Source organism: Lontra canadensis, unplaced genomic scaffold, assembly GCF_010015895.1.
Source record: "Lontra canadensis isolate GAN:19392208 unplaced genomic scaffold, GSC_riverotter_1.0 scaffold8, whole genome shotgun sequence".
NCBI lineage: Eukaryota > Metazoa > Chordata > Mammalia > Carnivora > Mustelidae > Lontra > Lontra canadensis.
In genome coordinates this window covers 18,867,401-18,884,531 of record NW_022631002.1, presented here as the reverse complement: position 1 = coordinate 18,884,531, position 17,131 = coordinate 18,867,401, and the positions used below count along the sequence as shown (strand labels likewise).

Below are 17,131 nucleotides of genomic sequence, written 5' to 3'. Positions count from 1 at the left end.
TATAGGTCTACCTCGTACATTAGAGCCATCTAACGGTTGATTTTAACCCAATCTCATTTTATTGCAGAGGAATTGTGCTAGCACCATTTATTAAATAAGTCCTCCTTTTCCCACCTTTGTTACATACTATACTGAATCTATTTCTGAATCCTCTGTTCTGTCCACTGTTGTGTGGCAAAGCCATTCTGTTTCATCGCAGGGGCTTTATACTAGAACTTCGTAGGTACAAGCCAAGTCCCTCCCCCGCTGTTTTTTTACTTTCTATAGCTTTTACGCATTCTCAAACATTCACCCTTTCGTACGAACTATAAAATTCTTCTGTTTTCTTTTTTTAACATTAGAATTCTAATGAGAATTATGTTATACCAGTTCAGGGAGAACTGATATTTCTACAGTATCAGGTTTTCTTATTAAAGTCAAAAAACATGTCCCCAAAAATGGAGAGTTGGGCCACATCACAGGAGCTCTGGGACTATTACAGTTCTCATGGCCATTCTATTGTAAATAGATTGTAACAATAATTTTTATTTCTTTACTGATCCAAGGATTTATTTAAGAAACTGATGTTTTTATTTTCCTTTATCAGTGGTAGGGTATTTTTTGTTTTTGCTTTAACCTGTGCTGGGATATAATACAACTGTGTTTGCATTCATTTTTTCTAGAATCCCTAAGATTTTGCATTATATATTTTAATTTTTCTATTCACAAGGGTTGACAACTATTTTACCTTCATTATGACTTGTAACTTTTATCCCTATGAAATTATTATATTTGTTCTGCTAAACATTTTGCCTTCAGCTCAATACTGCCTGATGTTAAGTTTGCCGGTCCTGTTTTCATATTATTTGTCTTTGCATGATAGAAGTTTTCCAATCTTGGGGTGCCTGGGTGGTTCAGTGGGTTGAAGCCTCTGCCTTCAGCTCAGGTCATGATTCCAGGGTCCTGGGATCAAGCCCCTCGTCTGGCTCTCTGCTCAGCGGGGAGCCTGCTTCCTCCTCTCTCTCTGCCTGCCTCTCTGCCTACTTGTGATCTCTGTCTGTCAAATAAATAAATAAATAAATCTTTAAAAAAATTAAAAAAGAAGTTTTCCAATCTTTACTTTCAACTTTCTTAACTTCTGCTTTTCACCTGGCATTAAGTTCTCTCTCAAAAATAGAAGGCAGTCGGTTTTGCTTTTTAATCTAAACTGAGATGCTTTGGGTTTAACCTATTCACATTTATCATCATAAATGATACATTTGATCTTGCTTTTTTTTATCTTGTTATACATTTCTCATTTCTCAAACTTAATGGGTTTTTTTCTTTTCCCCCATATTTGCCATAGAGTCTATTTTTTTTTCCATTTTTTTTTTCTCCTGGAAGTTTGAATGGAATACATTGATTTTTACTTCTACCAATGAGACTTACTTCTACCTGTAAAATTAAAAATGTTTTCTTGGACATTTTCTACTTTAAAATAACACACACACACACACACAATTGCTTTCCTATGTATGATAAGGAAATAACTCATTTCACTTTCATGCCTCCCAAAGAAGGCTTTTTCTTTATATCTCTTTACATTTCTTAGTTGGATGAAGTTAAGTTTTCATAAAAAACTATCAGGACCCATCTCTATCGGTGACATACTTCCTGAGTTCTGGTATGTTTACAAATACCTTAGTTCCTTTGCCTTCTTATGTTCATAACACCACATGTGCTCCTATAACCCTCAGAGCAGAGGCACTTCACTTCAAAAATACTATCAATGTTTCTAACATTTAATTTTGTGGGGACATCTGGGGTGAATCTAATTTTCTTCACAATAACATATTTTTCTGTCTGGACTCTGTTCGTTCCCTCACACAGCCTTGAAATTCAAAAGTGTCATCAGGATATATGTAAACGTTGATCTCTCTTGAAAATTACGCCTGATATTAATGATCTCTCTTAATCTGTACAGTTGAGCCTTTCTTAAGATCAGGAAAGTTTTCTTTTAGTGTATCTTTTGTTATTTCTTCTGTTCTATTGGTTCTGGAATTTTCCTCATTAGCAGCAAATATGTATGATATTTATTACATATTCTATATCTCTTACATATTCATGTCTCATTTCTTTACACCTTTTTCTTGAGTTTTGGAAGAACTTTTCAAATTTTTACTTCATAAATTTATTTTCTATTATTTCCTATCTCTTCCAGCTCCTTTTTTATTTCTTCCAGCTATCTTTTCTTTCTTTCTTTCTTTCTTTCTTTCTTTCTTTCTTTCTTTCTTTTTTACTATGTTCAATTAGCCAACATATAATACATTATTAGTTTTTGATATAGTGTTCAATGATTCATTAGTTGCATATATTGCCTACTGCTATTTTTCATCAATCACGAAAAACAACCCCAGATCTGGCGCACTGGATTACAGAGCCTCCTGCCTCAGCTTTCAAAGTACTCTGGCAGAGTCTCAAGGCCCCACCTTCAGTTCAGCCAGGGTAGCCCTGCTAAAATTGAAGGGATTATCCCCCACTCTGAATCCCTCTGGGAGGCAGAACACAATGAGTGGTGAGAGGAGGATGGAGGGGCTGCAAAGGATAGATGCAGAAGGGCCTCATCAGTCACGCTGAGAAGTTTGCACTCAGCAAAGAATAATGGAAAACCATGAATTTCTCTCCCCTGGCAGATATTCCATCCGCAAGACCAGTGACAAGGGCCAGTTCTTCCGAATAACCAAGCAAGGGAACATTTACAATGAGAAAGAACTGGACAGAGAAATCTACTCCTGGTATAACCTGACAGTGGAGGCCAAGGAACTGGATTCTAGTGGTGAGTGGCCCCATATGCCAAGAGACCTGGGCTTTTCTTCTTCTCATTCTTCTCACTTTTCCTCATTCCTTCAAAATAGGCACAATGTGTCAATCTCAATCTCTAGAGGTATTATAAGCACCTGCTGAAGCCCCACTTGGCTGCAATAATATAGAGCCTCCATCCCCACGCTGGGCATGGGCCAGCAGCATTCACATCACCTGAGACTTTGTGGGGAGGGTAGAATCTTGGGCCACTCCCAGACCGAATCGGAATCTCATGCACATTCCAGTTTAAGAAGCACCATCATAAAACAGCCTGCTAGACATTTCTGTGATAAGAATCCCGTAAGGCACCTTTTAAACATAGAGCCTTCCCTGGAGGTTCTGGCCCAGTGTTCCAGAAATGGGGACAAGGAGTGTGCATCACTCAAGTACTACGTGGTTCTTATTATCATGGATGTTTGGAAAAGACTATTTGCTGGGAGGGGAGGTGATGATTTATATGCCGGTCAGTGGGTTGAATTCAAAATCTGAAGCAGCTTCCAGCTTCGAGATCATTAGGTTCTCCAGCTTAGTATAACTTTTGCCAGAGGGAAAGGCAAGTATTGGGCTTTTGCATCCTTACAAAACTTGACATGAGAAAAATCGCAGCTGCCATCCAGGAGACGGATCAATATTCCTGCCTTACCCAGGAGGCCACTAGGGCCCAGGGGGGGGTGGATGACTTGACCAAGGCCCTACTGGTGCTCCCCTAGAGGGGCCCTGCCTCCTGCTGCGTCTCTGAGACTTATCAACCCCCTCGCATGGCAGCCAAGCCCTGACGGCGATGCACTCCCTTGTGGTTTCCAAATCAGTCTTTGCCCCTTTCTTGCTCATCTAATCTCATTCACACAATTTTTAAACTTTAAAAGTAATAGTTTGTTGTTCATTTTAAAATATAAGAGAAAATATGGAAAAAGAGAAGAAAATCATCCCCTCATAATCCCACCACCACAGATAATTACTGTTAACAATAGTGTACTATTTCTGGTCTTTTTTCCTATACATATTTTTATATAACTGAGATCATAATATTTATATAAAAATCATACCCTGCATTTTTACTTAACCCTATTCCAGAACCATTTTCTCATGGTGCTAAAATATCTTTTCTTTATTACATTTTTAAAATGTGATTTCCACTGGCATTGTAAATGGCCACACATTCCATTCTTTTAAAGTGGTTTAATTTGTTAACCCCATCTCACTTAGGTTGTTTACCTTTTAATTATTTTGTGATTAATGAATTTTATTGATCATTACTTAAACTATTGGATCAATTTGATAATTTGTCAAATTAATTAAAACCTCCTTTAATTGGCTTGCATTGTTTACCTTTTTGATTCTTACAAGTAACTGTTTAGTAAACATCCGTCTGCATGAATCTTGATGTCCACCCCCTTCCTCTTTCACCCTTTTCACCCAGAATGTCATTCCCCAGACTCTCTTCCAGAGGCCCCTCTTCGTGCAAAAAGGGCACCCCTCCAGGATTCCCCATCCACATACCTTCTGTCTTTGCAGTTGGCTTCATGAGCTCTTTCCTCCCTGTAGGGTACGCCACAGGCAAAGAATCCATTGTGCAAGTCCACGTTGAGATTTTGGATGAGAACGACAACCCTCCAGAGTTCGCCCAGCCCTATGAGCCCAGAGTGTGTGAGAATGCTCCCCAAGGCAAGGTGAGTCTGGCTCAGGTGGGAGGGCAGGCATACCCCATGAGGACAGGCTGGGGGCAGCACCTTCTTCCACCCACAGCCAGCCGGCATTAATGTAAAAGACACAACAGCCTTGAGGAAAGGTGTCGTTATCCCCACATCCCCACTTTACAGACAGAGAAACTGAGGCTCACAGGGGATGTGTGGAAAATAGACTGAAGAGGAGGGTGGTCCAAAGAGTGGCTTTGTGGAGACCATTTAGGTTAATGTTACAGGTGAGATGCAGCCATGATCATGTCTAAACCCACAGTCACCACCACTAAACTCCTGGCCACCCTAACACCACCACTGACTAACCCCCATTTTCCATACTCCAGCTGGTCGTGCAAATCTCGGCAATAGATAAGGACATTACACCACGAGACGTGAAGTTCAAATTCTCCCTGAGCACCGAGGACAGCAACTTCACCCTCACAGATAATCACGGTATGCATCAAGGTAGTCAGCCCGGCTACTGGCTGGGGCAGAGGCGGGGTGATTCGGGTCTGGAAGCACCAGTGCCAAAGACCAAGCCAAAAATCGGCAGTGGGGAGGGGGCAGTTACGGGATATTTTGCACAACTCCTTACTGGTCTGTGCTACAGTCAGAGCTACCCAGGCCAAATTGCCAAGTCCAAACTCCCCAGAAGACCTTCAGGTCAGCAAGGAACATAGAACAGATACAGAGTGCAGACACTTGCTCGATTCACTAACGACACAATAGATTCCTTCCCTCACTGGATCTCTATGCTCAGCGCAACTGCAAATTCTTCTATGAGCTCTGAGGTCACTACCAAAGAGTCTAAATTGGAAATGTGAAATCCCAAATGCCAAGAATACAGTGAGCTTTGTCTTGATTCAGCCACAATGACTACTTACCACCAGGTGGCCCCAGGACAGCATATGTTCCCTGAGGCGTCCACTCCTCGAAGCCCAGCGTCGGTGATGTCAGTAGTGGCTGATGAGAGCTTCTGACGAGGATGTGCTTACAAGAGCGATGATGCCGAGGTGGCCGAGCTCCCAAAAGCAGACAGGCTACCATGGCTTCAGCTGCTTCCTGAGAAAAACAGAGAAAAATCCCTCCTGGGTCTCAAAAGAGCCATCCTTCCCCCCAGCACGAGGTAGAGTTAGCTGCCTATCTCTGATGGGCCAAACCGTGGTGGATGAGGATCCCGGTGTTGAAAAGCCATTGTCACCTGTGAGGAAGGGCCCTGAGAGTGTGAGGCGGACCAAGGGGGTCAGCCACAGACCCATCCTTAAGGAGCCTTCTGTGGAACTGGAAAGGTGGCCATGATGTGCCGGCAGTCAATGACAGACCATTCAAATGCTCAGCTGTCTTTAGCAGTAAACTATGTGGCAAAATACCCGTCACCCCATGCCCCATGTTCACCTCAATCCCACCTCAGAGGGGGTCTGCACTGGGATAGAATGCTTACAAGCCCCCTCAGAGGCACCCCTTGTACAACCAGGAGGCAAGCCTGTGGGTGCCACATTCACTTACAACCTGAATGTTCTATTAAGAAAGTAAATGAGTATAGTGAGAAAACTCTCATTTCTCTCATAAAATATCAATGGCCATGTAGCTATTATTGTTTATTATAACAGACATGGTTGCTTAATAACAAAATGTAATTAGCTTTCATTTGAAATGTAAATGATGGTCTCCTGTGCTTTTGGCCAGCTTCCTGAATGAGCTGATCCTGCAGGGCTAGAAGAATCCTAGAGCAGGGATCCCTCAACCCTCTGACCACAGGCACTGTAACTCCCCAGGAGCCTGCAAACGCAGACACTATCTGGCCTCTGCCCAGAGCCAGTGAATCTGAAATGGGGGTGGGGCGGGTGAGGAGAGGAAAGGGATCTGGAGGGGAAGGGGGAGTAGGGTTCCAAAAATCAACACGTTTAAATAGTTCTACAGGGGATTCTTCTGTATGTGGAACCACTCATTGAAGCTGGGAGAGAGAGCCAAAATTTGGGCCAAAGCACATTCCCAGTTCCAACCTGCCCAGGAAATCCTCAGTTACACATTTCCTCACTCCCTCGACGCCTCAGGGAACATGTGCTTTGTTTTCACTTTCTGGTGGACTTTTAGGAATAGCAGAAACTGTCATCGAAGTTAGCCCAGTGCTAAAAAAACATTTAAACACTTTCTTTTCCCCCACCATCAAAGCTTGAAAGAATTCATTAATTGAGCCAAAAGACAACCACCTGTTATTACAATGGGGTTAAGGAAGAGGAGGTGGGAGCCAGACGTATGGGTTGCTCACAGAAACAGAAAGTGAGGATTTTACGTTTTGGCCAAATCATTCTTAGGGACTAGGTCGAAACAGCTGCCCCAAATGTCCCCTCTCTGGAGAAATAGACCCACACTCAAATGGTTGAAACATGAGGCAGGGGATGCAAAGAGCAGAGAAGCCCCCCAGACTGCATCCGGACTGGTATGGTCATGGAGGCCTCCCTGGAGGAGGCAGGCCACACGTGAGTGTGAATGAGCAAACAGACACTCTGGAGAGTTGAGCCTGACTCTGCAGCCCTGGTGTTTCCAGATAACACGGCCAACATCACAGTCAAGTATGGACAGTTTGACCGGGAGCGTGCCAAGGTCCACCACCTGCCTGTGCTCATCTCAGACAACGGGAGGCCAAGCCTTACAGGCACCAACACGCTGGTCGTGACCATTTGCAAGTGCAATGAGCATGGCGAGTTCACCTACTGTGAGGAGATGGCAGGCCAGGCAGGCGTCAGCATCCAGGCGCTGGTAGCCATCTTCCTCTGCATCCTCACCATCACAGGTCAGTGCCCAAGAGGATGGGGAAGGGACACAGTGGGGGGAAGGGGAGTTGGGGTTCACAGGAGGAGGAAGAGACCAGGGATCCAAGAGGCAACACTGCCTCCAGCCCATATCCCACCCTGGGTCTCAGGGTTCCATAGTAGAACACAGGGATAGAAGCTCTCCCCGCCTGGGATGCCTAAGGGTGGGGGTAGATGTGGGGCAAGGGAGAGTTCAAGGCCCTTCCCCCACTTTAAAATACTTCACATGTATGACATTCCTTCATTCAATTTATAGATTTTGAGCACTTAACTACATTCCAGACACCATTCTAGGCATTTATTGACATGAACCCCATTCTGAAAAAAAATAGGTATATATATATCTTTTGGGGGAACAAGAAAAAGGAAAGTTTTAAAAATTCTAGCTTAGCTCACCTCCAGTGGCTTGCTTTCCTTTTCCGAATCCCTACAGCCTTGATTTCTTTTTTGTTTGTTTGTTTGTTTGGGCCTCAAAAATTTTAGGAGCATTTTAGTCCTTGCCTTGTTTTGAGTTACCCAGGGAGCAGACCCTGGGACAAGGATTGGGGTACCAGCGATTTATGTTAGAAGTGCTCCCAGGAAGTTCTAGAAGGAAGAGTGGGGAGTGAAACAGGGAAGGGAAGCAGCTGATGAAGGGACAGGTGTCAAAGTTGTCAATGTGGGCCAGGGGAGCCTTCTGCCACCTGGGACAGGGAAGCAGTGGGGCACTCACAGCAGATGTTTATCCAAACATGAGCTCCCCTCAGCTGAAGTTTGGGGGCTTCTCCCAGGGCAATAAATTCTCCTGCACTTCACCAGCCCTGAAATGGAGCAGGGACCTGCCCTTAAAGGAAGGTTAAAGATCGCCCTGGGGACGGAAATGACCGGTCCTGAGGGATACTATGGGGGCACCTGCATTATCTGCTCCAAGCTTTTTCCTGCCAGTGTCTCCCCCCTTAGAGACCCCCTGGGTGTGCCACCATCCTGGCGTTTCCCTGGTGGAGAGTCCAGACTCAGACCCCCTTTTTAATAATAATTAGTGATAATAATGACAATGACCTCACCACCACTATTACACGTAACCTCTCAACTACCTTACCAAATGTAAACGAAGCACGGAAGTCATCCTGGGTCTGTCCCACGGAGGTGGGGGGAGGGCGGCTGGCCTTGACCCACGGAGGGTGGAGGAGGGGGCACGCGCGTACCCACTAGGTGTCTGGACTGAACCAGCCTCTGCGTTGGCCCGGGTGCAGCTGCTAGGCTGGGGCGCTCGGCAATCTCCTGGGAGGAGGGGAGGGGAGGGCGCCGGGGAGCCGCAGAGCCGGGGCGCACCTGGCCAGGCCCGGGTCTGACTGGCTCTGACTGGCTGCAGTGATCACCCTCCTCATCTTCCTGCGGCGGCGGCTCCGGAAGCAGGCCCGCGCACACGGCAAGAGCGTGCCCGAGATCCACGAGCAGCTGGTCACCTACGACGAGGAGGGCGGCGGCGAGATGGACACCACCAGCTACGACGTGTCGGTGCTCAACTCCGTGCGGCACGGCGGCGCCAAGCCCCCGCGCCCCGCGCTGGACGCGCGGCCGTCCGTGTACGTGCAGGTGCAGAAGCCGCCGCGCCACGCGCCCGGGGTGCACGGCGGGCCCGGGGAGATGGCCGCCATGATCGAGGTCAAGAAGGACGAGGCGGACCATGACGGCGGCGGCCCGCCCTACGACACGCTGCACATCTACGGCTACGAGGGCTCCGAGTCCATCGCCGAGTCCCTCAGCTCCCTGGGCACCGATTCATCCGACTCGGACATCGATTATGACTTCCTCAACGACTGGGGGCCCAGGTTCAAGATGCTGGCCGAGCTGTACCGCTCAGACCCCCAGGAGGAGCTGATGTACTAAGGGGGCCATGGGCCTCTAGGTCTGGGGACACAATCCACTGCAGTTCGGGCCAGCCGGACACCAGCCACTGAGCCCGCAAATTGTAGCACTGACACCCCAGTCCAGCAGCCCTTCCTCGTGGGTCCCAGAGACTTCACCACCTTGGGTAGCAAACTCCAGGTCCCTGAAAGGTCCAGGAACATATTTCAGGGACAGCTATGCCCTAAATGCTGGAAGATCCAGGCTGGGGTTCTGTCTGGACTCGGACACCCATAACCCTGTTGCCTGGAACCACGGGTCCAACTCAAAGCCTTTCTGTGGCTCCTCAAAGCAGCTTATGTTCAGCTGCCAGGGGGAGATCTTTCCTTGAAATCCTGAAACCCCTGGTGAGGGTGGTGAGGTCGGGGAGGTCCTGGTGCCTCTCTGCCTGGACGCAAAGGGCTGCACAGCATGGCCTGTGGGGCAAAACTCTCTGCAGCCCAGTCCTATGGGAGACAAACCATCCATCAGCCTACGCTGCTTCAACTTCCTCCACTCTCCCAAGTTCCCCTCCACTCCCAGCCTCTTCCCAGGTCTGTCAAGAAGGAGGAGAGGGCCCCTTGACAGCTATGGAAGGTGGGTCCCTAAAGGGACCTCACTGGCCTGCCACGTCCCTAACTGCTGTACTAAGCACTGAAAATTCAACCAAGGTCAGGAAAATGGCTTGTTGAATTCTGAAGCAACTGTGAATCCATCCTGGAGGGACAGTGAAGACCAAGTGTGACAGATCATATGGTGAGGGACACCTCCACACCCACACCCTTTAAAAAGAGCCTGGAATAGCTGTGACCCCATTTTGAGACTCATCGACAACCCCTCCAGTTTTTCCTGGGAAGTGGAGCAGACGTTCCCAGAACAGAAGACCTCTCCCTGTATATGCCTTGCCTAGTCACTCATTCATGCTCTTTCTCTTTTTCCATCTACTTCTTATCTCTTGACTTGAAGGCCCTCAAGACCTGACCCTCAGCAGTTCTGGCTGAAGTCCAAACCCAAACATGACTGCACTACAAAACTGTGCCATTTGATTTTACACACCTCATTGTTGTCACATCTCAGGAAACCCCTGCATGGTCCCATCCCTCAGGCACACCCTGCAGAAGGCACCCTGCCCTGCCACATCCTGTGGTCATCTGTGCATCTCCCACTTTCAGCCAAATATGGACCATTTGATTGCAAACATGTCCTGGGGAAATGGCATCACTCAACGGGAGGGGGCAGGGCAGGAGGGAAATTCCAGCTCACCCTTGGTCATGAACTGAGGTTCCCCTCTGGACAAGGGCCCTCACGATTCAGGAGATTAGAGATAACACTGACTTTTTTTTTTTTTTTAAACCAATATCTAGCTTTTGTACTTTTTTGTTTACTAATAATACTTACACATTTCTAGCTCTCACAAACATATAGAATAAGGGTTTTTGCATAATAAGCGGGTTGCTATGTAGGTTAACAACTTTAATTCAGGTTTTTTAGTTGGATGAACAAATTCCTGTAACCTTCTTTTTCTTATTGTAGTACTTACTGTAGTAATAATGATTATATGTAGGCCACACTGGTGCATGGGATGTACTGTATTTTTTTAATACCTAAATAAAGAAAAATCTTGAAATTCTTTCATTTCTAGAGCTGAGAAAGCTCATGTGAAACACATACAAACCACCACCACCACCATCATCATCATCAAAGGAACCCTGGACATGGGGAGATATTTGCAGTTAGGATTTCAGAGACAGTCTGCACTGCAGCTGAGAAAAACACTGGACACCTAGTCCTGCCCCCTTTCTTCCCAGAGCTCGGTGACTGCTGAGTGTGCTTCCCAGTCCCATTTCCACCCTGCACAACAGGCAGGGCCTCTGGAAGATGGAGTCGACACACCATTTGCATTTGGCAAATGAGCCAGGGCGGGTGAGATTCAGGAGCAGCGAAGGAGGAAATCAACCTCTACTTAGCAGGTTGACAGGGGTGAGCAGCTGGCACGAACTGGGGTGTGTGGCCCCAACACTGGAGTCCTGCCTAGAAAACCTCATGATCAAAATGAGAAGAGGAAACCTCCTTGTCAGACTCAGGTCTGGAGTTGAAGAGGTAAGTGCTGTTCACGTCAACAAGGCTCCTGCTTTTTGACCCTACCAGCAGGGTTTCCTGGGGACTACGGCCTCCAAGGGTGGTGTCTGTAAAGCTCTCAGGGGTCAATTTGTCTTAATTCCAATTTTGTTCTAGCTTCCTTTGTGATTTCCTTTTTTATCCACTGGTGATTTAGAACGCATTATTTAATTTTCACATATTTGTGAATTTTTCAAATTCCCTGCTGTTACTGATTTCTACTTTCATTCCCTTACGGTGAGAGAACATAATTTTTATGATATCAAGCCTTATAAACTTATTTCAGACTTGTTTTATGTCTTAATGTATGTTTTGTCCTGGAGAATATTCTATGTGCCCTTGAGAGGAATGTGTATTCTGATGTTGGTAGTGGAGTATTTTATAACTGTCCGTTAGATATCACGGTTTGTACTGTTGTTCGACTCTTTTATTCCTTCACTGATATGTTTAGTTTGTCTACACACTATTGAAAGTGGAGTGCTGAAATCTTCAACTGTTATAGCTGAATTGTCTATTTCTCCCTTCAATTCCATCAGTTTTTGCTTCATGTATTTTGAGTCTCTGCTGTTAGGGGCATATAGGTTTCTAATTGTTATCCTAAAGGACTGACCCTTTAGCATTATAAAATGTATTTTTGTATCTGGTAACAATTTGTATCAGTCTGTTTCATCTCTAATATTAGTATAGTCACTCCGGCTCTCTTTCAGTTAGTTTTCAGTTAGTTTACATAGTGTCTCTTTTTCCATGCTTTTACTCTCAACCAGTTTGCATTTAAAGATTTTATTTATTTATTTGACAGAGAGAGAGAGAGAGAGAAAGAAATCACAAGTAGGCAGAGAGGCAGGCAGAGAGAGAGGGTAAAGCAGGCTCCCCGCCAAGCAGAGAGCCTGATGCGGGGCTCCATCCCAGGACCCTGAGATCATGACCGAAGGCAGAGGCTTTACCCACTAAGCCACCCAGGTGCCTCAAATTTGCATTTTTTAATAGAAAGTGTGTCTTCTGTGGACCAAATGTAATTGGATATGGCAGTTTATCAACCCTACCAATCTCTGATTTTTGATTGGCATGTTTAATCCTTTTCCATTTAATCTAATTACTATAAGGTGAGATCCATGTCTGCTATTTTCCTATTTTTTTCTACATCTTATATCTTTTTTGTTCCTCTATCACCCCACTACTAAATTCTTTTATGTTAAATAGGTAATTTCTAGTGTACCATTTTAACTCTCTTGTCATGCTTTTTACTTTTTTTTATTTCCTTACTGGTTCCCATAAGGATTATATTTTAGATATATCAGTTAGAATTTTTACTAACTTAAATACTGTACAAAACTTTGTTCCTATATAGCTTTACTCCCACTCACCCCCTTTGCATTGTTGTACATATTACATTTTCATACACTGTATGCCCATCAACATAAATTTATAGTTACTGCTTTATATAGTTGTCTTTTAAATCTGATAGGCGGGGGAAAGTTACACACAAAAATATGCCTATTTAAATTTTTACAGCTACTTAAACGGTTACCTTTACTGCTGATCTTTATTTCTTCATATGGATTCCTTTGATGATTATTGTCTGTGTCTTTTCATTTCAACCTGAATGACTCTCCTTAGTAAGTTTGTAGGAAAAGTCTGGTAGTGAGAAATTCTCTCCATTTTGTTTATCTGGGCATTGATTTCTCCTTTATTTTTCCAAAATACAGAATTCTTGACGGATAGCCTTCTCCTTTCAGCACTATGAATGTCATTCCAGTGCCTGGCCTAGCGGGCTTCTGATCAGTAACTTGCTGTTAACCTTATTGAGGAAACTTTGTATGTCATAAACCATTGCTCTCTTACTGCTTTCAATATTCCCTTGGTTTTTGATCTTCAACAGTTTTGTTATAATGTGTCTAGGATAATGCTAACAGTTTATCTTATTGGAGTTCATTGAACTTATTGGATATGTAGATTAATATTTTTATCATATTTGAAAGTTTGAGGCCATTATCTCTTCAGATATTCTTTCTGCCCCCCCCCCTTCTCTCTCTCTTCTCTGGACCTCCCACTGTGCATACATGAGTATGTCTGATGATATCCAATAGCTATCTAAGGTTTATTCATTTTCTTCATTCTTTTTGTTGTTGTTCCTCAGACTAGATAATCCTAATTGATCAGTCCTCAAGTTTACTAATCTTTCTTCAGCTAACTCACATCTGTTCTTGAGTTCTTATGAATTTTTCATTTCATTTATATTTTCAACTACAAAGTTTCTATTTTTTTTTTAATAATTTCTACCTGTTTACTGATATTCTCTCTTTGGTGAAATATAATCGTCACATTTTTCTTTAGTTCTTTAGACATGGTCTCCTTTAGTTCTTTGAATGTCTTTTAAATAACTAAGTTAAACTCTTTGTCTAGTAAGTCCAACATTTGGGTTTCTTTTTCTTTTTTTTTTTTTAAGATTTTATTTATTGATTTGACAGAGAAAGATCACAAGTAGACAGAGAGGCAGGCAGAGAGAGAGAGAGAGGGAAGCAGGCTCCCCGCCGAGCAGAGAGCCCGATGCGGGACTCGATCCCAGGACCCTGAGATCATGACCTGAGCCGAAGGCAGCAGCTTAACCCACTGAGCCACCCAGGCGCCCCATGGGTTTCTTTATGGATAGTTTCTATCGATTGCTTTTCTTTCCTCCGAATGGGCCATACTTTCTGGTTTCTTTGTATGTCTCATAATTGTTGTAGAAAGTTGGGTATTTTAAATAATATAATGTGGCAATTGTGGAAACCAGACCCTTGCCCACCAAGGTTAATGTTTTGGTTTTTGTTGCACCTGCAGGTTGTTTAGTGGCTCTCCTAAACTACTGCTGTTGAAATGTGTACTCTTTGTTGTGTGTGGCCACTGAAGTCTCTGCTTGGTAGTAGTCAGCTAATGAGTGGTCAGATACCTCCTTAAATGCCTAAAACCAATAAATCTCAGTGCTTGCTAAAAGGCTGTGTGTGTGTGTGTGTGTGTGTGTGTGTTGGAAAACTTCGTCAAAGCTCAAGCAAGCAGTTTACAATTCAGCCTTAGCCTTCCCTTTCTGATGGGACAGAGCCTCAAGGTCCACCATAAGTGAGAGCGTAGGGTTCCCCTGATCTCTCCTGGACATCTCTTGCTTAGCCCTACACATGCAAGTGGCCTTTTAGATTCCCAGGAATATACCAGAGTTTTTCAAATGAGTGGACAGCTCATTCCTTAACTTTTCTTTTTAAGATTTTTGGTCAGCCTCTTGTTTGCCGGAGTTGTTATCCCTGCCTCAGGCTGCTGTGATGTGAAAGGATTACCAAGGATTGTTTTCAACAAATGCCTTGGGGGGGGGGGCTGTTTGCATTGAGCAAATTTCAAGTCAGGTGAATTAAAAGCAAGCTTTAAAATGAGGTCTTCTAAGGCCCACCAGACAGGTCAAATGATACAATTACTCGGGGACTGGGCTTTGGAGGAGCTCCAGCACCCTCTTCCCCTTCCAGCAGTTTGTAAGCTGCTGATTTTCACTATGATTGTGGGGCTGTTGCATTTCAAGGCTACTACAGGGCTGAAGAGAGGGGAATGGAATTAGGGTAAGTTAAAACACCACAAAAATCAAAAATCTTACAAGATTTAGCCTCTTCTTGTGGATAAACACTCCCAGAATTTGTGAAAGACTTTGGTTAATTCCCAGAGTTCTGAGAAAGTTGATTTTGACAATGTTTTCCAGTGTTCTCATTGTTTTTATGGAAAACAGGATTTCCTTATTCTTTTTTTTTAAGATTTTATTTATTTATTTGACAGACAGATATCACAAGTAGGCAGAGAGGCAGGCAGAGAGAGAGAGGAGGAAACAGGCGCCCCAAAAGCAGAGAGCCCAATGCAGGGCTCGATCCCAGGACCCTGAGATCATGACCTGAGCCAAAGGCAGAGGCTTTAACCCACTGAGCCACCCAGGCACCCCGGATTTCCTTATTCTTTCATTCCTGTGGATGTCAACCCTACCACCATGACCTAGGTTGGCTTTTGAGATCTGTTTTCCTACCTATCAAATGTACAAATTCAGAGGCTTACCCTCTGAACTCAGAGTTGCCCAACCCCTGGAGCTCATGAGATCTGTTCACTACCTTTCCTCCAAGAAGGCTGCCAGGCTTCAAGTCACCGCTTATCCCTCCATCCCTCCAGTAGGATCTGGCTCTGAGCTCTCAGCCACTCTGGCCACCTCTTCTCTTTGGTTCCTGTTTACCTTGAGGTTGGAGGAGTGACTTTGTGAAGGCAGGTGGCTAGCCTCTGAATGTACAGCAACTAGCAGACACAACCCTAGGGCACAAACCCAGTGCTCCCTGGATTCAGCTAACCACACTGATCCACTGTACCCTGGGCCCTGGGCCTGGCAAAAGTGAGCAGGAGCAACAGAGGCTCAGAGCCCTTCCCCGTACCCCAGGTCAAATCTCTGAGGCTAACATGAACTTCCTCTTCATAGAAGACTAAAGTGAGGCCCAGAATGGTGCAACATGAGCAAGGCCACACAGCAAGTTAGAGACTAGGGCTAGAATTCCCCCCTTTTGGTTTCCCCCCAAAAATGTGGATCTGCAGGAGACTTTCCTAGACCTGGGGACCAAAAGCTGGACCAGGAAGTGTTATCCATCTCTATTGAACTGATCGTAGGAAAAATGACCACTTGGGGGCGCACGACATAAACAAATGCTCAGCAGCAACCCCAGTGCAGTGCACCCAGATATCCTGATGTGGACCACAGGCTCTCAGGGTTCTGGGCCTTGGCCAAGAACATGGATCAGAAAGGCAACCACAAAAAGTCCAACCCCGCAACCCACTTTAGACTCTGGCTCTGTCCCTCCCCTCCAGCCAGGCTCTGATATGGGAATGTCAAGGATCTAGTTCTCCACCTTCCCAAGCAAACAGGACACCTATGGCCTCCAGCAGTCCTGTTGGCACTGAGAACTTCAACTCATAGGGAATCTGCTGGCCTGGCTGCAGGAGCCTTTGGCTTGTAAGGGTTACAGCCCACTGCATAATCCCTCCCAGGACCAACCCCTGCCTCAGGGTCCATATCCAGCCCTCTTGCTCTTCATCAAATCAATCCTGGAGCATGGACTCTGGGCCAGAAACTGTCCATCCCTGAGTGCCCTGGTTTCAGGTGCCTCCCAGGTCAAGAATACACACAATAAATCCTACTGTCCTCAAGGTGATGGATTGAGTCTCTGATCCTCACAACCAAAACCCTAGTCCACCCAGCAGTCCCCTGTCTAAATATTAACCTGAGAGTCACACATAGGGTACATCTGTCACAGTGTTAATTTCTGGTAATGTACAAGGCAAAAAATTAGAAACAGCAGAAATATCCAAGAAATTGATTAGGTAAATTATGGAAGAGCCATAAAAAGAAAAAAAATACTGGGCAGCCATTAAAAGTCATGTTGTTGGGTGCCTGGGTGGCTCAGTGGGTTAAGCCACTGCCTTCAGCTCAGGTCATGATCTCAGGGTCCTGGGATCGAGCCCCGCATCGGGCTCTCTGCTCAGCAGGGAGCCTGTTTCCTCCTCTCTCTCTGTCTGCCTCTCTGCCTACTTGTGATCTCTGTCTGTCAAATAAATAAAATCTTTAAAAAAAAAAAAGTCATGTTGTCACATGGTGATCTTAAGCTGAATTCAAAGTCAAACAAAAAGACAGAATCCAATGCATTATTTATAGTCGGATCCCAATTTTTTTTTTACTAGTAGATAATCATCTCCAGATTTTTGAATTATAAGTAATTTTTCTTTTCTTCTTAATTCTGTGTTTTCCAAATTTTCTATATCAGCATGCAATGTTTATAATCAGAAAGGATA

At 44.9% G+C, this 17,131-nt stretch overlaps 1 protein-coding gene across 1 annotated transcript in view; it reads left to right on the top strand.

Moving 5' to 3' along the window:
* CDH5 (cadherin 5) overlaps positions 1-10,813 on the top strand; it is a 31,040-nt gene extending 20,227 nt beyond the window's left edge. Inside the window, exons 8-12 of the mRNA XM_032854309.1 lie at positions 2,652-2,794; positions 4,366-4,490; positions 4,844-4,952; positions 7,048-7,293; positions 8,664-10,813. Of these exons, the coding sequence (XP_032710200.1) occupies positions 2,652-2,794; positions 4,366-4,490; positions 4,844-4,952; positions 7,048-7,293; positions 8,664-9,181 (1,141 nt within the window). The 3' untranslated portion in view covers positions 9,182-10,813. The remainder of the gene's footprint in view (positions 1-2,651; positions 2,795-4,365; positions 4,491-4,843; positions 4,953-7,047; positions 7,294-8,663) is intronic.
* The last annotated feature ends 6,318 nt before the right edge of the window (positions 10,814-17,131 follow it).